The following is a 26,350-nucleotide window of genomic DNA, read 5'->3' on the forward strand; positions in this document are numbered from 1 at the left end:
GTATAATAATGATACACATATTATAAACAATGTCCTTTGAGCCCTTCAAAGTGACGGAAACCTTTTATTTTCATGTAATTCCACCTTTTTCCGGAACCAAAGGAAGACTAGCGTGCCATCCCTTCGTCGTTGACATTCCACGTACCCTCACAGAGCAATAGCAGGAATATTTGATAGGATAGCATTCATACTTAGTGACAATAGCTATTATAGTCCAGTAAATACTTTACGGTGCCATATATCACTAAATATCCGGCCAAAAATCCAAATCTGTTCGCCAAAACCGTTGACAATGTGAATTTATAGTCTGTGGTCGCTGGCGCTGCGACAGTGGATAGCTAACTATATGCACAAACGGAATAGAAAAGCCAGGTTCTTCAAAAAATGTTGTTCTTATTTGAAAATTATTAATTTAAATATTCAAATCCCTATCGTTTCCATCTACTAAGTAAATGTAAGATGCCTAAAGTTCGATTAAATATGTAAATTGTGTCATCATCATCATCATTTCATACACAGGACGTCCACTGCTGAACATAGGTAGGCCTCCAACAATGATTTCCACATCTGCATCGCCCGGTTAGTAGCGGCCTGCATCCAGCGCTTCCTGCTACCTTTATGAGGTCGTCAGTCCACCTTGTGGGAATATTTAAATATTGTTTTTAATGAATTTGTATGTGTTTTTAAATAAAGTGACACAGCTGAAACTCTGTTTCAGTCAGGTGCAGGTAGGTTAAGCTAAAACTATCGTCTAACATTTGTTTCCGCACAATGTCAGAACACATTCAAGTTCAGAATTTTCTTTGAAAAAAAGTTTTTATTTAGAAACTTTTTGGCTGTTCTAATTATTCTTCTGCCCATTGTAGCTAATTTAAGAGCCCCAGTAGTGCAACAGCGCAAAGCTGTAAAGTACTCAAAACATTAGAGAAATCCTTGCGGATTTTGTGTTTTCATAAAATCTAGATTAGGAAGCTAAAAAAGCTCATTTTGAGCATGCTAAACACGCATTACTAACTACATTACTTACCTACTCTTTTATTTTTTGGGTTTAGGAAAAAATCAAGCTTGTGCCTACGTGAGAGCATTAATTAATGTAGCATGCGCACTCCCATATTAATAATGACAATAAATTAAATCCCAAAAAACTTTCACAATACAGAGACATATTCTCTGTAATGCTATGTTGCCCTGGTACTTTTGAGGTGAAATTAATAACGTCCTGTCTAACAAAATTAGCAGCCAGCACTAGGCTGCTGTGTTCTAAGCAAGCGTAAAAATAAATTTAATTCCACTTAGAGCACCTGCCCAAATAAGTGTTTTAAGTGGAATAGGCCAGGTGCTATTCGTGCAGATCCTATTTGAACGGGAGCTCAATGTGGAATATTTCATAATTATTAATATCGTAAAATGGGTAAACTGTTTGAATTAAAAGAATAACAACACTATAATACCACATATTGAGGTCACCAGGACAATCAAGTTCTGCTTCCCTCTGCTTTCTGCTCGGCGCCGCTCGAACGAACCGCCTCTATATCGGATATAATAACTGCTCGCCGGGGCAGTCAAAACCCTAAACTGCTTGCGGGTTAAAATGTACCCGTCCTAAAAACACGCGGCGCCTGCCAAAATGTACGCAATTTGTGGGAGGATACGGGCTGGTATATGCGGCGGTTAACGCAGCATTTGGGTTACCAACTACAAAAGAAACCAGTTTAAGAACTTTCGATTTGACCGTAGTCAAAGAAAAAAAATGCAGTTACATTTTCAAACAGAAAAGAGCTTTCTCTCTAAGACTGGGTTGCATCATCTTATTTTAGCGTCAAAAATCTGTCAAACTCCATACAAAAAACACCAATTATCGTTATAGTTACGGTTAAAATTAGATGGTGCAACTCAGCCTAACTGATACCTGAAATGCCGTATTCCATCCTAGAGCGATATGCTGGCAACACCGACAACAAAGATATTTATTATTCCTTTACGCAAATATAACTAGACGGCTTCTGATAAAGCTCTACAATGTTAATCACAGCTTACATATGAATAAGCTACCTACTTTAATCGAAATCTACGCGGACGAATTTGCGAAGAGAAGATAGACAAAATATTATGCGCAGTCGCTCACAAAACTCAACCGTATGTTTCCACAAGCAGTGTTGATAAACACGTATGTTTATTTTATGGTACTGTTCCACCAAGTTTTTAATGTCGACTATGCCGTCACTGCAGACGCAAGCAGCCCTCAATCATATTAAGAGCAGTTTCAAACTGGACCCATTCCTCGGTTCTGATGGGCCTAGATTCAGAAACTGTATAATTTGGCTATAAAGAGTAATAAAGACATCTCGGTGCTTTTAAAGTTACTCAAATACCTTTTGTATTTTGATTAGTAAAGAATGTATAATATTTAGTTAGTGATGTCTTTTGTAGTTCATTACTTCATTTTATATGGGAACAATACAATAAAAGGTTGACCTGAAAGTTAAAATTCAATCTTCGGTCCGTCTCAGTCTTCTGTTCAACATTTAGATTTACTTAATTAATAAAATATTTTCACTAAGTTCCAACAGTGAATAATTAAGTAAGTAATGTCATAGGTGGAGGCCGCGTAACAGAAAACACAGCGTGGGATGTCCACCTACAAGGTGGACCGACGACATCATAAAGGTAGCAGGAAGGCGCTGGACGCAGGCCGCTACCAACCGGGCAGCATGGAAATCATTGGAGGAGGCCTATGTTCAGCAGTGGACGTCCTATGGCTGCAGCTGAGATGATGATGATGATGATGAATGTCATAGGCACATAAATATTAGTAAGTATTTTTAAAATACTTTTAAATTACGGTCTTTATTCATAACCTACATTCTGACTTCTCTGAGCTACCAAAATTATAATTTTCTTTTGCAAAAATAATATAGAATTAGCCAAGCTACTTATTCCAAAAACAATAATGTACCTAATAGCATTTAGCTACTTAAGTTTACATAATTTTAGTGCCTATTAGATGGCCTAAGCACCTTCTTTTTTAACAAAAAAACTCGTTCCATTAACATCTCAGCATCTACTTCGGGCATGAATAAAAGATGTATCATATTCCTGAAACGTTCGTAGTTTCGTGTAATAATGTCTGAAATGAAAACTTCCCCGACGTTTTCCTTTGATATTAAATTGGAGTAATGTTTTTCGTATAGAATGATGTTCTGTTCGTCTTGTGTACAGTTTTATTCATTTTACCCGGAATACTGAGAAATCAGTCAAGAAATTTTGACAAAACGGAGAAAATATCGACAGTACTTAGCTGGCAGAGAATGGATGAAATTCGTAACAAAATAATAAAAATTTTAAAAAAAATTTGTTAGTAAAAGTTCTATGTACTAGGTTTTTTTAAAAGCACACAAAGTCCTAACCCTACTACTACTCATCATCACCATTTTAGCCGTAGGACGTCCACTGCTGAACATAGGCCTCCCCCAATGACTTCCATATTACTGCCACTACTACGGGACAATAATGGGCCGGTGAAAAGGCGGGATATCTCAGTAGCGCTCCTTGGGGAGCCTAAAATCTTGCAGAAATACATACATTCAAGCTATACTTTAACGAAGCTATAGGTGTCTGAAATGGCATACTGAAATCCATATAGCTTACCAAGTTAAGCAGCATTCTTTGATAGAAAACAGTCATGTTGGTTTTACTTAAGTTTTATTTCCGACCGGTAAATAAGCCCCTACAACAGATTTACCATGTTGTGTAATACCATACCTCTTTCCCACGTTACCTATTCTAAACAATTGTAATCTATATAGGTTGTTAGGAAGAAATCGCTTTATAAGACCGCCTAAATTGTGCCGTATCTTTTGTATATTTCTTACTTTTTCTTGTCTGGTATGGTATACTTGAATAAAGTGTGTTCTATCTATCTATCTATACTGTTAGCTGAGCCTCGGAATGTTTTCAATAGAATCCCACTATACCGCGACGAAATATAATAGCAGTAAAAATATCTGATGAATTCAGACGTCAGGTTATTACTTATTAAACTTTAAAAATGAAAATAAATGGTGTGCATTTATGAAAATTCATGTCACCCATAACGAGGGTTGGGAATGTTGAAATTGTTAATATTTCCCATAATATAGGGCTTCACAGAACATGACAGTGACGGACAGGCGGAGGCGGGGCTGGAATTATTACGATATACCGTGCAGTCGGCTAGAAGGTGAATTTGATGGGGGAAATTTGCTTCATATGTACTGTTTAATGGGATAAAATATGTAACGTTTTCAGTTCTTTTCTAATGCAATCAAAATGTCTTATAAACGAGACAATAAACAAAAAATAATAGGTATTATTACACTTCACAATACATTCGTTTGAAATCTATGTAGGCAATGAGAGTCCTTATAATCCAGTCATTTGGTAGTTTTACCTGGAAAGTTTTCCGGGAGTAATGAAAATTGGTATTTATATAGATTTCGATGTGCTCTTTATGAATTTCAACTTTGCAACCTCGTATGGTTGCCGCTCGCGCCGCCATATTGGAAAAATGCTGCCTAGTAGCAGTTTCTTTAAAATATTTCCTTTCGGATTAATTTTATGATAAAACGTGCTTAGAGAAACTAAAACTGGAAAAAAATCTTACTTTTGATGTGTACATAACCTTTTTATGAAATCAATAGTTTAGGCGTAGGAGTGCCGCAAAGTATACTTCTATATACTTATTATATGCGTTATGACCAAAAAACTTATTCACACCTCACCTTGAAGTAAAATAACTGATACGGTTATCTATCGATAGAGACTATCTATCTATCTTATATTATGAACCATTATGCACTAGTCCAGGTTGGTAGAGCGCATTTGCCAGTGGCGGCACGTACATAACTTATTGCACGGTGAACAGTGAGGTATATTTACAAGCAAATAGTTTTTCTTTGGACGAATGAGCTTGGAGTTTCCAAGATCTTCTAGATTATTCTTTATTAAGTTCAGGGTTTCTCAACCTGGGCACATAAAGCAAAAAATAAGTTTTTAAAAGAATCGTGGTGCGGCAACACAGACCATCTCTTAGAGTTCATTAAACAGATATGTATAATATAATAGTGACTGAGTTTCTTGCGCTGCTTCTTCTCAGCACTGGCCCATTTATTGTTCCGAAGCAGTAGTACCTAGGGTTAATATTGGGACGTGTAAAAGTGCTTTTTAAAAGCCTATTTGCAAAAATAAATGAATTTTATGAATTTAATTTTATGAATTTTATGTGGGTAAAATTCTGGTAAAATAGACCAACTTTTATTATAGTCTACTCATTTTGAAATCCACCAGTAGGACCGACGAACCAGTGTAGGTCGCGGGAAGTAGGTAAATGTATCTGGATGCGGCGGGCAGCGCTGGACCGGTCGTTGTCGAAATCCTTGGAGGAAAGATTTTGTCCAACATTGGACTACATTTGGCTGGTACAAACGAACTAATTTTGCTATTTCTAGTAACTACTCGTACCTAATTAACAGTGTTTTTAATTAACCACAGGGCTGTTGATTTACTCGTAGTTAAAGAAACCTGACTTTCCTGTTATGATTTGGGAGAATTTACGCATTAAAATTACAGTCCCCCTGACATAATACGTAGATAGAGGGTTCTTTTGTTTTCTTTTGCACATTAAACAGCGTTTACCCAAAGGTAATTAATAAGTGTTAATTAGAAAACAGCTTGGTGGGTAATTAGTGAGGGAGGAGTAATGTTCCGGGGTAATTAAACGTAGATTAGCTTTAGTTTTAAGTGCTTAGCAAGGTCTTGGAGGTAGATCATATACAAAATGGAATATTGGCAAAAAATCATTTGGGAACCTTCAAAAATTGTAGAGACAAGAAAAATATTAATCCTAGAATGCAAAAATAAATATTTGAAATTCCGTACTTGTGGTAACTTTAGTCTTTGGAGTCTTTATCATTCTTTTTTATACTTAACTAGCTTTCCGCCCGCGGCTTCACCCGCGTGGAATTTTGTCTGTCACAGAAAAACTTTATCGCGCGCGTCCCTGTTTCAAAAACCGGCATAAAAACTATCATATGTCCTTTCCCGGGACTCAAACTATCTCTTTGACAAATTTCATCAAAATCGGTTCAGTGGTTTAGGCGTGAAAGCAAGACAGACAGAGTTATTTTCGCATTTATACTTAGTATAGATAGGTACCTATACTAGATGGAAGCTTTTGGAGATACTGATCAATCTACAGTCAGCAAAATATTGTATAAAAGTACTTATGCTTAAAACTTCTAAACCTTTTTATGGTTAATTAATTAAATATTTCTCGTTAATTACGCGATCTTATCAGCACTTCAGGCATTAGGCGAACAACGATGCGCATTAAGCCAAAACCGGGATACAAATGATTGTATATTTATCGAGTTATTTACGAAACATTATAGATGTCGCTGCGATCGCGGCCATTACTCAGCCGGCTTAACTCCCGAATTTTAACTGGGGGAGCGGGAGCGTTGGGGTTGAGAGGAGACTGGATTGGAACGGGATAAAGCGTGATAGAGCCAGTGGATTAACATTGTATAACGTCCACTTTTCTATCACATTGTTATCTAAAGTTGCCTAGTAAAATATCGATCTCGAGGAGTCAATTCATCATCATCATTTCAGCCATAGGACGTCCACTGCTGAATATAGGCCTCCCCCAATGATTTCCACAAGGCCGGTTGGTGGCGGCCTGCATCCAATTATGATCTTCTAAATGTATGTAAAGTAAAATGGTCCTAAGGATAATATGACTGACTTTAAAGTTAACTATAAAGATGGCGAGATATCGTTTAGCAAGCCTATAACGAGCCACGATGACCGACTCCTCTGTCAATATTTAACGACTGAGAAGATAATATAATAGATAGAATGGGCGTCAACGGTATTGACTTAGTTAATTTCTTTCTACGAATGAAAAAGTTACAACATACAATTACAAACAGACACGGAGCTAGACTGAATATTCCGTAAATCTATGCTTATGAGGTATCTTATAACCTAACCTACTACTGGAAAGATTTTCATAAAAACCTTACGAAAACCGCGCGGCAAAAGCCAAGGACAGAAGCACTGCTTTAATGTAAATAGAAAAGTTATTACATATTAACATAAGCAGTAAGTATTTTCACTTCATGTGCGTTTGCGGGCGTTTTCGACAGAGTTCATTTTAGTCTGCAGGGTTCATTCTTGCCTAATTACCAAAATTTGAAAAGACAAAACGAGATAAGTATTTTTAACTGGGTTGAAATGTAGTCCAAACGAGGCACGAAGAAGGAATCCCCCGTCTGTATTTACGATTTAAAGTAAACGGCTGGATTGCCGCGAGTAGGCTTTGTCTGCAGCAACGCCGCGGGGCCATGTTGCAAACTTGACGGTTTTTAGAGCGACACAAACATTTACGATTTACGATTGACGGACTATTCAATTGAAATACAATTTCGAAAAGAGCACTTAAGTATAAGGGCTCGGTCCCACGGCAATCCAGTTTTATCCAGCAGGATCCAGGAAAACTGAACGGTCGTGTTTGAAATTCGAATTACGAATTCGAAAGCATTGGTTTTTTGCCCACTAACGGCAAACTGGATGTTCGTGTGAAAATTAATATTTGCTACTGAATAGGATTCTGCAAAAAACGGGATGTCTCCGTCGGAACAAGCCCCTAGAAATATCTGTGGCGGGCACACGAGACGAGCGGTGCGGTGCGGCGCCACCGTGTCGCGTCGCGTGATACGGCGAAATTTTGCGAAGCGGCGCCGCAACGCGTCGTAGGTACCTATGCTTTGGCTCATAGGGCTAACAAGCATCTATGTATGATAAAATATGTATCACAAGCACACTAAAAACTAGTTTTAGTATATTTTGATTGTGAAGTCCGTTACCAGCCGCAACGGCGAACTTAAATAAATTACTTTATTCGATTACTGACTTTGAAAATCAAAACCTTCAGATGTTAGATACGTTGAAACGTGAGCATTTTTTTCTGGTCCAGAAGAAGCCCGAAATCTAATTACTTTAGTGTGACTAGTGAAAAAAGGTCTACAATTTACAAGTTAAAGATGCACGAAAGTTAACTTACCTTTGACTTAGTCTCGAGTTCTTCCTTCACAGCACACTGATAAATTATAGATTTTTACACCACACAGAATATTGTAGCACATTACAAAACCACTAAAAACACTTTAAATAAAGTTTTTTGAATCGACAATAAACATTGGCAGCTGCGCGCGCGACAGCCGCCATTTGTACTAATTTTCTTTTGATGGTTTGCCGCTTTGGGTTCCAGTCTTTTTACCATTATAGCCATAGAGGAATCATCTATGATTGTAGCCAAAGTTATTGTTAAAATGAAGTAAAAAAAAAACTTTTTTAGTTTATAATAAAATTGAACTGTTTTCTTAATGATTAAATAAACCTTTATTAACTTTGTATTTAATGGATGAACAATGAACAATTTTAAATACAAAGCTCCACACTCCGAATGACGAAAATGTTTTGTATGAATTTTGACTGTTTGGTAAAATTTTAAATGAGGCGAAAGCACTTTTGACTGATTTTTTGCAGTCAAAAGCGTCTTAGGTCAAAAGTGGTTGACTAACACCCTTGGTTAAAACCACTTTTGATTGGTTTTGACTTTTTACTGATTATGAGTTTTGACTGGAACATTACCATTGACTAAGTGAGGGTTGACTTGATTTGCATGGGTACTTGTCTTTTTAGTAGAAAACCCATTTCTTCCTGTAACTTAGGCCAGCCCCTAAAGAATTCAAAACAACTTGACAGCGGATGGACGATTTAGGCGCCTACAGCCTTATTTATGTCCCTTTAGATGGTTAGAGACGCGCTCAAAACGCGGTTTGTTGGATAAACAATACTAGCCTGAGCCCGCGACTCCACTTGCAGTTCCGATTACAGCGTCTGGAGGAACTGGCTATCTTACCTCTAACTGCCGGAACACAACAATGCTGTTAACATTGTTCTTATGGCGACAGACTTAGGTAAGATGGTGGTAGCTAGCCAGGCGGACTTAGAACAAGCCCTACCACCAACCAAACCGAACAGAAAAATCTGCCCCCACTGGGAATCGAACCCGGGACCTCTGCGTCTGAAGCAGGTGGTCTTACTACTAGACCACAGAGGCGGTTAAAATCGGATTTATCGCAAAACGGTAGGTACACCATTTCTAAAACTGGAGTGTGTTAACCTAAAGTGGTGAAGTGGCGTCTAAAAGAGTGTTTTTTATACCTCTCTTTTGACTGACTTAAGGGAGAGTCCGGCAATTTGGACCAGTTTTTTTCAATCCCATTTTAAACATAGTTTTCTTTTGTTTTTGCTAATGTTCATGGTATATAATTAAAGAGAAATTATTCAACTTACTATTTTATAGGTATTATTATTATTCAACATAATTGTTGTATATTTAGCACAAATCAACCAAATACGAGTTCAGAGCTTCGGTCCAATTTAGCCAACCGGTTCGATAATTTGTACCACATGGTTACTGAATTGGATTTCAATAAATTTCAAGCCTTTAAAAAAACTATGGCGAAATATTATACGATACATTCTTAAAAAATTAGGTAACGAAACGGAGCAGTAGTTAATAACATAGACAATCGATATTGTTTTACACGTTATCACGATTTTGAGTAAAAGTTTTGTAATTTCAATTATCGTAACGCACACTTGTACCTAATCTACTTTGCCAGTCTTTTGCTTTCATTTATTGTTAGTTAAACATAACTACGCTATTATAACTTCAAAATATGAGTAACTAAAAAAAAATTCAAAATCCTTTGGTAAAGTTCCATACAACTTGATGTGGTACAATGTAGCCGACTAGGTGATAGTGCTTTTAAAAAATCGGTAAAAAATATAGCTTATAAATACCGAAAAATTTTTCAAATAATTGTAATCCACACTAATTTACGCTTCTAAATAATATATTAGAAACATCCTGTGATTAAATTTAACAAAATTACAAACTAAACATGCATTGTCAAAAGTTACTTGAAAACAATGAAAAAATAATTTTCAAAATAAAACACACGTGTTCGTTGTCACGGCAAAAACCAATTGGCCGATATTAATTGAATTTACTTGTGTATCGCTAAGTGTTGCAATTACAGACATTCAATAAATACTTTACGAAATATAAGGGTGGTACAATTTACCCGGCGGTACAATATACCGAACTCTCCCCTACTAGATTTATACATAAGAAAGTGACTTTTGGTTATAATTCAATAAAACATACAAAACACAGTCAAAATATTTTTATTTTATGAATTCATAACAAAATAAACTTCATTGCATTATGCTTACAACTACTGAAAGACATGTAATAGCAATATTATACTTAAAACTACTCAATAAAAAATTTATTTATGGCAAATGTAGATTAAATATTTTAAAATACATTTATTTTGGCTCATTTTAAACCTTTGGTTCATAATTCACAGACATGTGGATATTTACAACATATTATTAAAATAAGTAGATGTAAAATATAACTATTTTATGTAACAACAATTTGAAAGACAACAACATAAGCGTCAATACATGGAATGCACATAAATTATTACATAAATAAATCATTTTCTAGGTCATTTTAATATACAGGTTCTCTTCTAATGACGTCCAACCCTGAAACAAACAATAAAAATAAGTACATACAAAATATTACAGTAAAAAATTATGAATCAGTAAAATTAATCAAAAATATTCGAATGATATAATCGAAATCATACGCTACGGGTTAAAAATATTTTTTTGCAACATTGCTGTATCCTATGATGGACCTACCTGAGTTTACGAGAATGTTAAATTAATGAATGACACGTAATGTTTTTGTTTTTTGATAAAAATTTAATAGAAAAAAAAACAACCGATTTGAGAACCTCCTCTTTTTGTTGAAGTCGGTTAAAAAGTAGGATTTCTAGAAAATATGGTTTTTATGTTAATAAAGAATCTTACTTAGATGTTTTATTATTAAGATGGTTTGAAAGTGTAAATAGTTTGTATTCTGTTTAGGAACTCTCAAAGACTCAAAGTACTTTTGTATAGGTACATGACTCCCACAGATACGATACACACAGATATAGTCTGGTCTGTGAGTACGTAGAAATTTGTCCAATGACCCCAAGCTACCCATCCTTATCGCTCGCGCGTAATTATGTTGCTGTCGCGCTCGCACACTCACTGCGGGCGCGTGTCGCACAGTCGCGACAGCAATATAATTACGCGCGAGCGATAAGGATGGGTAGCTTGGGGTCATTGGACAAATTTCTACGTACTCACAGACCGGGCTTTACCTTACGTAAATAGCGAATATGGACCTACCCAGAATATGCTAGGCCCAGTCACGCATCGGCTTCCGAAACCAGGGTGTATGTCTTCCAACAACTTCGTGAGGGGCTCCGATAGGTTCCAAATTAGGAACCGGTGGCACGTCACTTCCAAGTCTACTATCACAGATGTGAGGTTCTGGAAACAAAGAAAATTTACATGAGAGAATGCGTGTGTGTTCGGCGAACGTATCCGAATATGAGCAAGGTTCGGCTCGAAAGTGAACATTAGGGTTTTATGATAGTGGATCGGTGAAGGAGGGATAATGTCGTGTAACTTAAAGGTGTCTGAATTCTCGCAGAATTTGATGTACCCATAACCTGCACCGCGCAACAACCATAGGAACCTATAACTTAGCTTCATGCCTAAGAAGAACGAAGGTACTACTATTTTTGTTGTATTGTCTAGCGGCTAGACAATTTTGTTGTATTGTCTAGCGGCTAGACAATACAACAAAAATAGTAATACCTTAATACTTACTAAAAGAACAGGCTAGACTCTAACCGGTCTGTTCTTATGTAGAAGTATATTTAAACGCAATCCAGTGCCCCAAAAGTAGCTTGCTGAAGAAATAAGTGTCGCGGCTTAGCCTAGGCGCAGAACAACGTTTTTTAGTCTGTCGATAGTTGGACCCGATTCTAATTTGTATGAAGAATCAATCGGTGTAATGTGCGCACTTCCATACATGCCCATACTGATTAACTGTCCGACTAAACTATCTGTCAACAAAAAATCGGTGGTCTGTGCCTAGGCTTACTCTGCGATCTTCTTGGCATACTTTTTGCTTTACATTGAATCACCATCATCATTTCAGTCACAGGACGTTGAAAGCTGAACATAGGCCTCCCTCAATGATTTCTAGATTGACCGGTTCGTAGCGGTTGGTTTTAATGACTTTTTTAAACTCTCCTTTTTATTTAATTTAAAGGATTTGATATTCTGTGTGCCAAAAGAAATCTATTTCTATAAAATTTTACCTCAGCCACGCCAATGTCCAAGCTGTTCAAATGCTTAGCATCGAACACTATGAGCGTGGCGCGGGTTTGCGCGTGTTTCCGCAACACGTTTGGAATGTACTCCGCGCTTGCATACGACAAGTCGCCCACTGGAATTAGACAGATGCAGTCTTGGTTGCCCACCTGGAAATATAATTAGAAGTGAATAATAAACGTTGTAACGTGATTGACTAGGAAAGATAGATAGAAAGTATTTGTCTCAAAACAGTTTACAATGAGGGCTATCGTTTTTATACTTAACAGTTGGCACCCCTGGCGATTGACAGGACCTTACTCTACAGTGGCGCCATCTTGATGAGTGCAAATGCGATAGTCCTACCATTTTCGCGCTCACCAGTTGGCGCCACTGTCTTCGCTACTAGCAAGTGACAGGACCTTACTCTACAGTGGCGCTAACTGGTGAGCGCTAAAACGATAGCCCTCATTACAAGATAGCACAGTATGCAGAATCGCTAAAATCAAGTGGCAGTGGGCGGGGCACATAGCTCGGAGAGCTGATGGCCGCTGGGGCAGGAAAGTTCTTGAGTGGCGACCATTAGGTGGACCGACGATCTGGTGAAGGTCGCGGGAGGTGCCTGGATGCGAGCGGCGCAGGACCGGTCTTTGTGGAAATCCTTGGGGGAGGCCTTTGTCCAGCAGTGGACATCTTTCGGCTGAAACGATACGATACGATACATTATGTACAACAGTGGAAGGATCTGGAAGACTTTTTCCCAGCAGGACTGTAGATGTGTTGTTTAAGTGGCGTTTCTATGATAATCAAATTGAAGACTCTATTTTAGAAAGTATGTAATATAATTTATGATCAAAGATGTTTGTGATCATTTTCTCCGCCACTCCGTGAGCACTAAAATATTTTATTTTAAGCTAAAGGCTAGTATGTATTATGACGTAGGCATCTGCTAAGATAGAATTTTCTAAAAATTACCACCTATATGAAAATACGGAGGGTTAAAACCACGCTACGTCTTCCAGCCCGTGGTCGCCACTCGAGAACTTTCCTGCCCCAACGGCCATCGTCTCTACGAGCTATGTGCCCCGCCCACTGCCACTTGATTTTAGCAATTCTGCGAGCTATGTCGGTTACTTTGGTTCTCCTGCGGATCTCCTCATTTCTGATTCGATCACGCAGGGAAACTCCGAGCATAGCCCGCTCCATCGCCCTTTGGGTGACCATGAGCCTTCTTATGAGGCCCATAGTAAGCGACCACGTTTCAGATCCATATACTGTCACTTATGTTTGTGAAATTGTAATACTGCGGCAAGTTTCACCGTGTAAAGCCCGGTCTGTGAGCACGTAGAATTTTGTCCAATGACCCCAAGCTACCCATCCTTATCGCTCGCGCATTATATTGCTGTCGCGACTGTGCGACTGTGCAGTGAGTGTGCGAGCGCGACAGCAACATTATTACGCGCGAGCGATAAGGATGGGTAGCTTGGGGTCATTGGACAAAAGTCTACGTGCTCGCAGACCAGACTATAGCTTACCTTGAAGGTATGCGTGCTGATGGGCGGACGAGCGGCGGCGGCTAAAGCCCGCAACACATCGACGCACGCGCCCGCTAGGATACCGTATTCTAGTCCTGCGCAAGCGCCTGTGATCACTGTCACCGCATATACCACTAGTTGCAGCTCTAGTGGTGATAAGCACCTTGATGGCGAGTGGTGACGAGCAGATGATGAGATGCCGCAGTCTTATTAGCGAAAAATAGCAACTGGTTGCTAATGGTACAATAGCAACGCGACTGCTATTAGTTAGTAGTCGCTAAGCGCATTTGCGATATGAACAGAAACATCGCAATGAGGGTTTTCGCGATTGAAGGATCCGCCAGATGGCGATACGTAGACGCGAGGTCCAGATGCTGCATGATTGGTTATTTTTGACATGACATTGTCAGATATGTCAAAACCATCATTGAACGGCAACCAATAACAGGAAAAAACTAGCAATAGTTGTGCTATATCCGCTAAATTGCAGTCGCCGAGCACATAGAATTTCGTCCAATGACCCCAAGCTGCCCATCCTTGTCGCTCGCACGTAATTATATTGCTGTCGCGACTGTGCGACGCGCGCCCGCAGTGAGTGTGCGAGCGCGACAGCAACATAATTGCTCGCAGACCAGACTGTAAGTAGCTTACCTTAAAGGTATGCGTGCTGATGGGCGGACGGGCGGCGGCGGCTAAAGCCCGCAACACATCGACGCACGCGCCCGCTAGAATACCGTATTCTAGTCCTGCGCAAGCGCCTGTGATCACTGTCACCGTATATACCACTAGTTGCAGCTCTGAAAACAGGAAAATAAGTCATTTTTATCAACTAACTAGCTTTCCGCCCGCGGCTTCGCCCGCGTGGAATTTTGTCTGTCACAGAAAAACTTTATCGCGCGCGTCCCTGTTTCAAAAACCGGGATAAAAACTATCCTATGTTCTTTCCCGGGACTCAAACTATCTCTATGCCAAATTTCATCAAAATCGGTTGCGAGGTTTAAGCGGGAAAGCGTAACAGACAGACAGACAGACAGAGTTACTTTCGCATTTATAATATTAAGTTGGGATAACCCAGAATAACATATAGGCTATAATTTATGACGATATGTGACAAACCTTTCAATAAATAAATAAGACGTGAGAAATATTCACAAAAAAAGCGCCATCATCAACATTGCTTTTGACGTTCGAAAATATTCATGCGGACGACGAAGCCGTCCAACGCCATCTATCAAGCGCTGTTCAAAGTACTGCTTTTGACGTTCGTAAATATTATTGAAATTTTATTAAATAAATAAATTTTATTTAGTTGAATCACAGTGTACCATTGGTTAAAAAGGGGTAAAACGGGGTCCACGCGTACAAAGTCACGGGCGGCCGCAGTAATAAATATTTGCAAATCGTATTACTCATAAAACTTATTTATTTTTACAAGTAGATATTTAAAAGCCGCTTTTACATGTGCCAGTATTACTTTAAACCTACCACTGCTTCGAGACAATAAGTGGGCCAGTCAGTGCTGAGAAGAAGCAGCGCAAGAAACTCAGTCACTTGTCAGCCTTTTGTTCAAGGGTTTAGAAAGTTTTTATAATCTATACTTGATATTATAAAGCAGAAATGTTTGTTTGCTTGAACGCGCCAATTTCAGGAACTATTGGTCCGATTTGATAAATTATTTTTGTGTCGGATGTCCCATTTATCGAGGAAGGCTTTTTAGGCTATATAACATCAATCTACAGCAAATAGGTGCGGAGCAGTAAAGAAAAATGTTGCAAAAACGGAAAATATTATTCAAACTAAACTCAACATAAACCGCACCTTCCGCGACGCAAACTTTAACGATTTTCTTCTGACACAATCATGGTGCCCCAACAATATTGGTGTTATTTGAAAGCCCAATAAATATCCTTAAAGAAAAACACATTTAATTTCTTAATAAATGAATAACATATACCATAAATGTAACTTGAAAAAATACCTCACTTTGGGCCCACCTATGGGATCAATTAGACCAATTTTTATGGTTATAAAACCAAATAATGATTTCACGTGTCCTCTTTAACAGATGGATAGCAATGAAACCCAACTAAACAGTTTTATAGCAATAAAAGTTGGCTCTAGCGTAACTACCTATTTTTTGAAGAAGTGACTCTGGATCCTTCTAAAGACACATTTTTGGGGTAAAAACCTTCCCTTTAATTAAATGAAGGTTAGAACTAGGCTTTTAAATGGTACCAATATTGGTGGGAAGTGGGGATGCATACGTTTGAAAATGCTTGTCGCGGGAGGTGCGATTTATTTGACGTAGAGTGTATTTTCACGCGTATGAAGTCGCGGCCACAGCTAGTATAGTTATAAATATTGACACACTCACTGCTATTCCTCCAAAGCTTCCTGACCACATCCAGTTCTATGAGCGAGACCATGGCCATAATGATTATTCCGGCCAATGTAGCGCGCGGGATGAAGTAGAATGCCTCTGTGAGGAGCGTCACTGATAGCAGCACCAGGCCAGCTGGAAACACAAGTTTAAGGTAAAATAAACAGGTTTAGACATAAACCCCCTTATCAATAAAAGTTACAACCTAGTTAAACTCGTGTAAACTTTTACCGGACTGAGGGTAGAATAAAACGTATAACTACGAAAAACATTAGAGATTTATTCGACAATTAATAATTATTTACAGGTAACAAAAGAATCACTTAAAATAAAACTAAAACCGTTATCTTGCTTATAATTCGAACTAGACACAAAAATAGGCACTACGCGATTCTGTTCGGTCCGTCCCGTTCGGTGGCTCGAGCAAAAAGAGTTCAGCGCCGCGCGCGCCGCTCTGAGCCCCGCCACAAAACGTGACGTCACTCAGTGTTGCCAACACGGCCCTCCTGCATCGTGCATGTCCTCAGGCACGTCCGCATGAGGTAAGCCAACTCCAAGTGTTGACACGAGAGACCTGACGAAGATCAACCTGCAACAGTTGTGAATAAGCGCGAGTTCTCGGCCCATCATGATAAATGTTTTTATAATCCTTACAGATTTTTCCTAGCAGTTCCTTTAATCTTAGGATACTACTGAAACTCTGTAAGAGATATTTGTATTAGTTGATTACTAGATAGTCCAAATCGAACTGATTATCTTTATACTTAGATAATTTTGTGCTGACTACTTTGTCTATATTCTACCTTATTGCCTTGAGTAGTGCCTGTTCCAGTTTATTCCTTTAGTCTTAGGCAATAACTGCTTCAGCTCACTCTCTTATACTTTAGGTAGCAAGACATAGTCCATTAGATTATCTAGTAAATAACTGAATTATACCAAGAATAGTACACATTATTTATAATAAAATATAAATTAGAGCGTTCTTTAGAGAAAATTATGTGTAAATTTTCTAGACTACTTAAACTTTAAGTAAATAATTTAATGTCAATACTTTAATGTAAATAATTTAATATAAAATAATTTAATGTAAATAATTAAACGTAAAATAATTTAGTGTAAATAATTTAATGTAAATAATTTAGGAATAGGAATATGAATATCATTGAACATGTTTTATTCAATACCACCTAGTTAGTTTATAAAAATAAAGTGGAAAATATTTCATGAAAAGATTCGACCGTTATGTACATAAAATAGTTAATAAATACCTTGCCAACACGTCTAATTTAATCAACATTCCATCCATCAATTTTTATCCAAGGCTTAATGTTTTCCGCCGCAGCCACTCCGTTATAGGCTCTATTGCTTCTTTCACTACCTCTCATATCATGCACTTCGTATCTATCATGACCCAGACTTTTTTTTATTTGGAATGGACCTTTGAATACCGGTAATAACTTTTTACTCCGTCCATCATTAGTTTGACTTTGAATTTTTATTAAGACTAAGTCTCCTACGTCATATTTCCTGGCTTTAGTTCGATTGTGGTCAAATCTTTCTTTCTGGTACTTAGCACCTTCACTAATATTTTTGACCACGGATTTGCGCAACTCAGTCACGTCCACAGTACGCTCGATATCAAGACTAGACTCGGGTCCTAAGCTGTCACTATTGGTATGAAGTCTGTATCCGAACATCACTTCACTGGGCACTGCTTTTATCGTTTTATGAAAAGTACTATTAATTGCTTGTTGCAATGAAATTATACACGTATCCCAACAATCCTCATCTAAATCAGCCCCCATTGTTTTCATACAGTCTAAAATAGTTTTGTTGAACCTTTCGGCTTGTCCGTTTGATCTTGGTATTCCAGTAGCTATAGTATGAAGCCTAATATTTCTTGTAATGCAATAATCTTTAAATAATTTAGACGTAAATGCCGAACCGGCATCTGTGATGAATCGCCTAGGGTTACCGAAAATCTTTGATATACTTTCAAGCTCAGAAATAACATTAATACTGTCTGTACTCGGCACTGCTGTTATAAAGACGAATTTAGTAAATGCGTCCACAGCTACTAATAAATATTTATTACCTTTTTGCGTTTCTACAAATGGGCCTAGGTGATCCAAATGTAGAGTGTGAAAGGGTTGAGCATGTTTAGGTAAAGAGTAAAGCTCGCCTTCCTTTGGACCACCCTTGCTCTTGTAGTAAACGCAATTGATGCAATTTTTAATGTATTTCTTTACCGTGTGTCGCATACGAGAAAACCAATATTGATAAGATATTCTCTCTAAAGTTTTGTCTACCGAGAAATGGCCCAGGTCGTCGTGGTTACATTTAATGATCTGCCAGATGCATGCTTTAGGGACAACCCAGCGACGACCTTGGCTTGTTCGTCTATATACTTTATTACCTAGCAGCTCGTATTTGCTAAATATGTCCTTATGATTGTGCGCTTCGCCTGACTCTAAGATCGCCCTAAGTTGTGCAATGTGTGGGTCTTGTAATTGAACCGACAATAACCAATCTGCCTCTGTTATCGACAATATTAGCTCTGATTCAGATTTCTCCCCGGATGGTACTGGATTTCTACTTAGAGCATCAACATGTTGCATGCGAGTGCCCTCTCTGTGTACAATATCGAACGAAAATTCCTGTGTTGATAAAACCCACCTAGCAATTCTAGGAATAATGTCTTTTTTGGTCAAAGCATAGCGAACTGCACTACAATCTGTCACAATACGGAAATGGGCCCCTAGTAAGTAGTGTCGAAATTTTGCTAGAGACTGTACAATAGCTAGAAGCTCGAGTTCAAAAGAGTGGTATCTCTTCTCATCTTCTGTAGTTTGACGACTGTAATAGTGAATAGGTTTTTCACCATTTTCAGTTACCTGCATCAAGATACCAGCAATGCCCTCACGACTAGCATCCGTGTAGAGTACACACTCTTTTTCCGGATCATACAAAGTCAAAACATTTTGTGAAGTTAAAGCTGCTTTAAGGTTTAAAAACGCTGTATCCTTTTCGGAGTTCCATACCCAAGACTGATCCTTTTTTAAAAGCTTTGTGAGTGGACTTGATAGCATGGCGCAATTTTTGATGAATTTACGAAAGTAACTGATTAATCCAAGAAACTGTCGCAATTGATGGACGTTTCTAGGCACAGGGAATTCTTTGACGGCTTTCAGTTTGTTTTCACTAGGTTTCAAACCCTCAGAATCAATTCTATAACCGAGAAACTCTATATCCGTTTTAAGGAAATGGCATTTTTTTAGATTTAAAGTGAGGCCGTTATTCCTTGAATATATTTAATACGTTTTCGAGTAAAGCTAAATTTTCCTCAGCCGTTTCGCTGATTATCAATATATCGTCTAAATATAATACTATTTTGCCAAATCTAAGGTTTCCCATGACTTTATTCATCATCTGCTGGAAACATGATGGTGCATTGACCAAACCAAAGGGAAGTCTTAGAAATTCGTAATGACCATCTTCAGTTATAAAAGCAGTCTTGTGAATGGACTCCTCTGCCATTTTGATTTGATAGTACCCACTTTTCAGGTCCAGACTAGTAAAAAATCTACACCCCTGAAGCCTATCGATGAGATCCTCTATGCGTGGCATCGGATATTTGTCCTTAATAGTGATTTTATTTAACGCACGGTAGTCTATACAGAGACGTTTCTCGCCGTTCTTTTTATTTACAAGCAACGCCGGGCTCGCATAGGCCGACCTACTTTCACGAATTATCCCATTCTCTAATAGCTCATTTACCATATCTCTAATGATTTTCCTATCATTGTGTGCTGTCCTATAAGGTCGAAACTGAACTGGTTTATTGTCGCTTAGATTGATATTCATTTCGTGTCCACTAACCTCTCCTAGTTCACCTATCGTGGAGGCTATACATTGCTGATATTTATCAAAAAGTACTAATAATTCGCGTTGATGTGAATCTGCATCAAAACTCCCAATCGACTCATCTATGACGCTGCAAAATTCTTCAAAACTTTTTGCATATTGAAATGTTAGATTATTACCTATTCGCGAATACATTAAATCGGGTCGTTCTGTAACATTACGTCCAATCAAAACGTTGCACCCAGAAAGTTCGTCAAGGATATACATGTCAACTTTATTAATTTCTATAGAATCCAATCTAAGATCGACTTGAACTATTTCCGTTACCGTTTTTAAAGTATCTTTAGAAAATCCTTGCAGCGTCACAGGTGCGGTCAATGGAATTCTCTGTATGTTTTGCCCGTCCACTAAATGAGACGATATAATTGAGCAACTACTTCCAGTATCTATGAATGCATCGTTATCTAAGCCGTTTATATGTACCCTCTTACAAAATTTGCTTTTTGAGTTAGATGACTGTACAAACTTCGTTTCCTGCTTTTCCGACTTATCAACTTTTTCCGATTTATCTATTTTTGAGTTCTTTTTGTGATAACAAGTAGCTTCCGAATGACCTCTTTTGCCACAGAACTCACATTTCACAGAACAATGTATTCGTTTATGACTACCCCCGCAATTGTAACACTCTAAAGGTTTACGCGTTTGTGTGTGATTCGCATTCATCTGACTATTCGAAGATGAAGATGCGTTACTGTTAGTTGACGCTTGTTGAGATGTGATAATATTGGTGGGTTGAGTATATACCCTTGCGTTAGAAATAACCTCACGTGAGCTACTATTAGTGTTAGTGTTTGGTTTGGTTTTCGATTTATAAGTCCGACTATGCAAAAATCCAGCTAAACTTTCGCATGATTTGAAATTACAAGCTTCAACTGAGGCTGTAATATTATTATCGCCAATATTTCCTAATATGATTGAAATTATGTCGCCTTCTGAGAAGTTTAAGCACAAACTATCTATTTTTGCCTTTTGTTCAAAAAAGAAGTCGTATAGGGACTGATTTTCGACAGGTCGACGGTCAATAATATCTTTTAGTAATTCAAACATATTCCTTTTCACTCTAAACGTATTGGATAATTTTTCCATCCAATCTTTCCATAACCAAGTAGTCCAGGTGTGATCATTGCGTAATAAAGACTCATACCACACTTTCGCCGAACCTTTGAGTTTATTTAATGCCTGACATCGAATCATACTATCGGTCCATGCAAAAGTTGACGCATACGATTCTATCACTTTTAGCCATGACGTAACATTGTCGGTAAGTGGGTCAAAATCAGGTATCATATTGTGTAAGGTAGGATTATTATTTGTACTCACAGTTTCAGTATCGTTTGAGTGCGATACCTTTGTCCTTTTCCGAGCCTTGGAGGTGGGCGGCGGCGTCCTCGGCCCGCTGTCGCTGCTCGTGGATGTGCTGCTGCTGCTTGGCGATGGCGAACGGACACGTTTTTTTCTATCTCGGTGCCTATTTTTGTGTTTTCTTTTACCTCCCATCTTAACTTATTTGAGCGCGTTAGGAAAACTCGTAGCCCGCTTCTGATGTAAACTTTTACCGGACTGAGGGTAGAATAAAACGTATAACTACGAAAAACATTAGAGATTTATTCGACAATTAATAATTATTTACAGGTAACAAAAGAATCACTTAAAATAAAACTAAAACCGTTATCTTGCTTATAATTCGAACTAGACACAAAAATAGGCACTACGCGATTCTGTTCGGTCCGTCCCGTTCGGTGGCTCGAGCAAAAAGAGTTCAGCGCCGCGCGCGCCGCTCTGAGCCCCGCCACAAAACGTGACGTCACTCAGTGTTGCCAACACTCGGGCTTAAATTTTCATTTAGTATGGAAATGACATTTTAATCCAGAGTTCATCTTAGTTGTAACTTTTTATTAATAAGGGGGCTAGTGTTAAGCTGATTCACATATATTCATGAGGTCACTGTTCCGGCCTTATACCGATACTATAAATGTGTGTGCACAGATGCAATAAAACAACCGATTTAATAGATTATCGAACTTTTGCTTAACCACTCAAAAATCTCGATTCTCTACTTCAATTCAGGGAAAATTTTCTGATCACGTGACAGGTCACCTAGCGCTGAACTGACCGAGTTAAATTCGAACTGGGAAACCACGTAACTAACTTCACCAGACAGTCTGCCAACAGAGAAAGATGGCGGGAGATCGTGTGGAGAGCTGTATCCGCTACAATCGAATGAGGTTGCACATGTTTATGCATTCAAAGTTGGGAATCTTTGCTACCGCGATGTAGGTTAGTAGGCGTGGAGGCGTGTGCATTAGTAAGGTTATATCAGCGCCATCTATTGAGTGATGCCTGTCACCAGTTTGTAGTGGCGAATCGATAGGTGTCGCTACAACTATTAAATCATCTTGTCTCTCCACTTCAATTAACAACACTTCTTCTCAGCACTAGCCCATAATGTTGTCCCGAAGTGGTGATAGGGCAAGCTGTATTTGGGATGTGTATAAGCGCCCTGGAAAGGGCCTCATCATCATCATCATCACTTGAGCCATAGGACGTCCACTGCTGAACATAAGCCTCCCCCAATGCTTTCCATGTTGATCGATTGGTAGCGGCCTGCGTCCAGCGCTTCCCTGCTACCTTTACGATGTCGTCGGTCCACCTTGTAGGTGGGCGTCCCACGCTGCGTTTTCCGGTACGCGGCCTCCATTCCAGAATCTTTCTGCCCCATCGGCCGTCAGTTCTGCGTACTATGTGCCCTGCCCATTGCCACTGGAAAGGGCCTAGTATTTAATAAAAGCCTTGACTTTGACTTTGACTTTGAAAAAATTACCAACCTTTCACCAAAGATCCAGCCGGAGTCATGACTCCACTGGCATGGTTGATAGCTGTCCTTGTGAAGGAACCAGTAACCGGCATGCTCTGAACGAACGAAGCTAGGTAATTTTACATACCAATGTGTACTGGAAATCTTTACTACCGCGATGCAGGTTTGTAGTCACGGTGGCGTGTGTTACGGAAAACCTATATAGCGCCATCTGTTGTGGGATGCCTGCCACTAGTTTGTAGTAGCGAGACGATAGGTGTCGCCACAACTATCAAATCAACTCGTGGAGACACTATAGTCTGGTCCGTGAGCACGTAGAATGTTGTCCAATGACCCCAAGCTACCCATCCTTATCGCTCGCGCGTAATTATGTTGCTATCGCTCTCGCACACTCACTGCGGGTGCCCGTCGCACAGTCGCGACAGCAATATAACTACGCGCGAGCGATAAGGATGGGTAGCTTGGGGTCATTGGACAAAATTCTACGTGCTCACGGACCGGGCTTTAGATGATTTGATAGTTGATTTGAGATTACCACAAATTACCCACCTTTTACCAAAGATCCAGCCGGAGTCATGACTCCACTAGCGTGGTTGATAGCTGTCCTTGTGAAGGAACCAGTAGCCGGCATGCTTTGAGCGAACGAAGCCAGGAGATTACACATGCCTATGGCTATCATCTCTTGGGTGGCGTCTACCGTCGTGCTACCCGCTGGAAAAATAAAGATAATACAAATACAAATACAAAATTGTTTATTCAGAATCAGGTTTGAAAAAACAGGGTTTCGATTGGGGTTTTCATCTCAGTAAAGTTTAAAATACAATGACAACAATTCCGCTACCAACAGAAAAAGGGCTATGATGACACTAGTCAACTGGCCATATGATTTCAACAGACCCTTACTTTTCCTGAGGATGTCGTAAGAGCGACTAAGGGACAAATTTGCGAATATCAGGCCTCCTCAAGTCTGGGAGTGTAACTGTAGATGAAATCCTCTATTTTATTTTATTTTATTTATTTGGTTCACCAACAGTTAATTACACCAATACAATTATATAAATCTTAACAAGAATAGGTACATGTTCAATGTATTAACTTATTACAGGCAAACACAGCATGCATTTAACGTGAAGGAAGACTAATGTTATACATTATATTATAATTATATAGATCAATCCAATAGACACAATGTCTATTAAGCTAAGTTTTAACACAAACAAAGTTGTACAGATTTTTTTACATTAATTAAGCAAGTAAGTATCTAGAGAATTTTATTTTCATGAAGACGTGGTAAATTGGAAAATCGTGTTCCTGCAGTGGATACAAAATGATCTGATAATGACAGAGCAAAATAAAGTGAATTCAAAATTCAGCGTGGGACGTCCACCCACAAGGTGGACCGACGACATCATAAAGGTAGCAGGAAAGCGCTAGACCCAGGCCGCTACCAACCGGGCAACATGGAAAGCATTGGGGGAGGCCTATGTTCAGTAGTGGACGTCCTATGGCTGAGATGATGATGATGATGATGAAAAGGTTTCCTATTTTTTCTTGGAGGCCAAAATAGATCCTGGTTACACAAGAGTGGCAAAGAAGAGATATATCGAGGCTTACCGAATGCCTTAGCAAAAGAAATGCTCTTCAGTATTGCCATGAGGTTGGTCATGAAGCTAACCTTATAAACTTTAACATGTATAATATTTTTGTGTTATTTCATTCTTTGCTTTATTATGTCCCATTGTTGCAAGAAGGCGCTGGATACAGGTGTGAATCGGTGGCCAATCTGTGAATCATTGGGGGAGGATTTTGTTCAGAAGTAGACTTCCCGTGGCTGAAAAGATGATGATTTTTATATTTCTTTCTTTCCATAATCAACTTACCAAAGGCCTTAGCAATAGCGATGCTCTCCAGTATAGCGACCAGCGGCATGACCAGCCCTTCAGGCCCGAACACGCCCAGCATGCCTTCGAAGTCCACCGTCTGGTTGTGAACCTTAGTGGTAAAGGGAGGCGGCCCGAAGTGGGGCAGGCCGCCGTGGATTGTGCCTGAGAATTAACGACGTTTTCATTGCAAAATCGATCTTATTGCTGCCACATAAGATGCTAAGGCTTTTGATTTTATGTGCCGTTTTTCGTACATTACCGACTTGCCAAGTATCTTTACATTATGTCCTTTTTTGTCAGGAAATGCTTTACGCATAACCCCACTAGCTGATGGGTACAGCCAGTGGGTTATATGTGGTACTTTCTTCACCAGATGGGCGGAGCCTATTCACTTAAGCCGGGCGGTGTCCTCCGAAACCAAATGAAACGAAGACGCGAATTATTGTCCTAACTTTGACATATGACTTGACATTCACGTTCAGAACCTGATGCAACTCAGACAATGCCGCCGTCTGAGAATCAGCGTCATATGACATCCTCATCTTTAGGTGGCAAATCGTAGATCATAGCAAATGATGGAAAGTGTAGCAAGTGGTTCTTGAGACCACTTTAGAGACCTCTGATGTAGAAAAAGTGATCCATGTAACTATGTTTGAGGACCTATATTATAGGAAAAAACTTACCGATAAGTGCGAAGGGTGTGCGTCCATACAAGTGCAGCACGAACGCTATGATAGCCGCTACCAGCACCACTATGGCGTTCCTGGCCTGCACCAGGTATTGATCCTGATCAGTACAAGTATTAACAGGTCCTCACCATAAAGTTACGAAGACTTACCGATAAGTGCGAAGGGTGTGCGTCCATACAAGTGCAGCACAAACGCTATGATAGCCGCTACCAGCACCACTATGGCGTTCCTGGCCTGCACCAGGTATTGATCCTGATCAGTACAAGTATTAACAGGTCCTCACCATAAAGTTATGAAGACTTACCAATAAGCGCGAAGGGTGTGCGTCCATACAAGTGCAGCACGACTATGGCGTTCCTGGCCTGCACCGGATACTATGCTGACCTTACACAGTGAACGTTCCAGAACGACTATATCAGGTCGTCGACATACAGTTAGGAACATTCACCAATAGGTGGAACGGGCGGGTTATGTAGAGGCTTTGTCCTCCAAAATAAATAAATAATAAATAAATCTTTGGACAATTTCACACAGCGCCAGCTAGCCCCAAAGTAAGCAACTTAATGCTTGTGTTATGGGTGCTAGCTTAACGGATATACTACTTATATACTTTTTTTTTTAAATACATACATACATATTATACATAGTCACACCCAGACCCGTCACAGAAATTAAAATTCATCATTTCAATTTCTGCCCGGCCGGGAATCGAACCCGGGACCTCTCGGCATAGTAGTCCGTTCTGAACCACTCCACCAAACGGCCGACGAATAATACTAATA

At 39.2% G+C, this 26,350-nt stretch overlaps 1 protein-coding gene across 1 annotated transcript in view; it reads right to left on the reverse strand.

Annotated features, from left to right (window-relative positions):
- Positions 1-11,379: 11,379 nt before the first annotated feature.
- The window catches only part of LOC135074868 (sodium-independent sulfate anion transporter-like), a gene marked incomplete at its 3' end in the record, with an annotated part of 31,214 nt that continues 16,243 nt past the window's right edge, over positions 11,380-26,350 (reverse strand). Inside the window, exons 9-15 of the mRNA XM_063969249.1 lie at positions 25,718-25,846; positions 24,877-25,041; positions 23,546-23,707; positions 16,252-16,392; positions 14,529-14,674; positions 12,351-12,512; positions 11,380-11,511 (exon numbers count right to left, since the gene is read on the reverse strand). Of these exons, the coding sequence (XP_063825319.1) occupies positions 11,380-11,511; positions 12,351-12,512; positions 14,529-14,674; positions 16,252-16,392; positions 23,546-23,707; positions 24,877-25,041; positions 25,718-25,846 (1,037 nt within the window). The remainder of the gene's footprint in view (positions 11,512-12,350; positions 12,513-14,528; positions 14,675-16,251; positions 16,393-23,545; positions 23,708-24,876; positions 25,042-25,717; positions 25,847-26,350) is intronic.

This window comes from Ostrinia nubilalis, chromosome 9, assembly GCF_963855985.1.
Source record: "Ostrinia nubilalis chromosome 9, ilOstNubi1.1, whole genome shotgun sequence".
Classification (NCBI taxonomy): domain Eukaryota; kingdom Metazoa; phylum Arthropoda; class Insecta; order Lepidoptera; family Crambidae; genus Ostrinia; species Ostrinia nubilalis.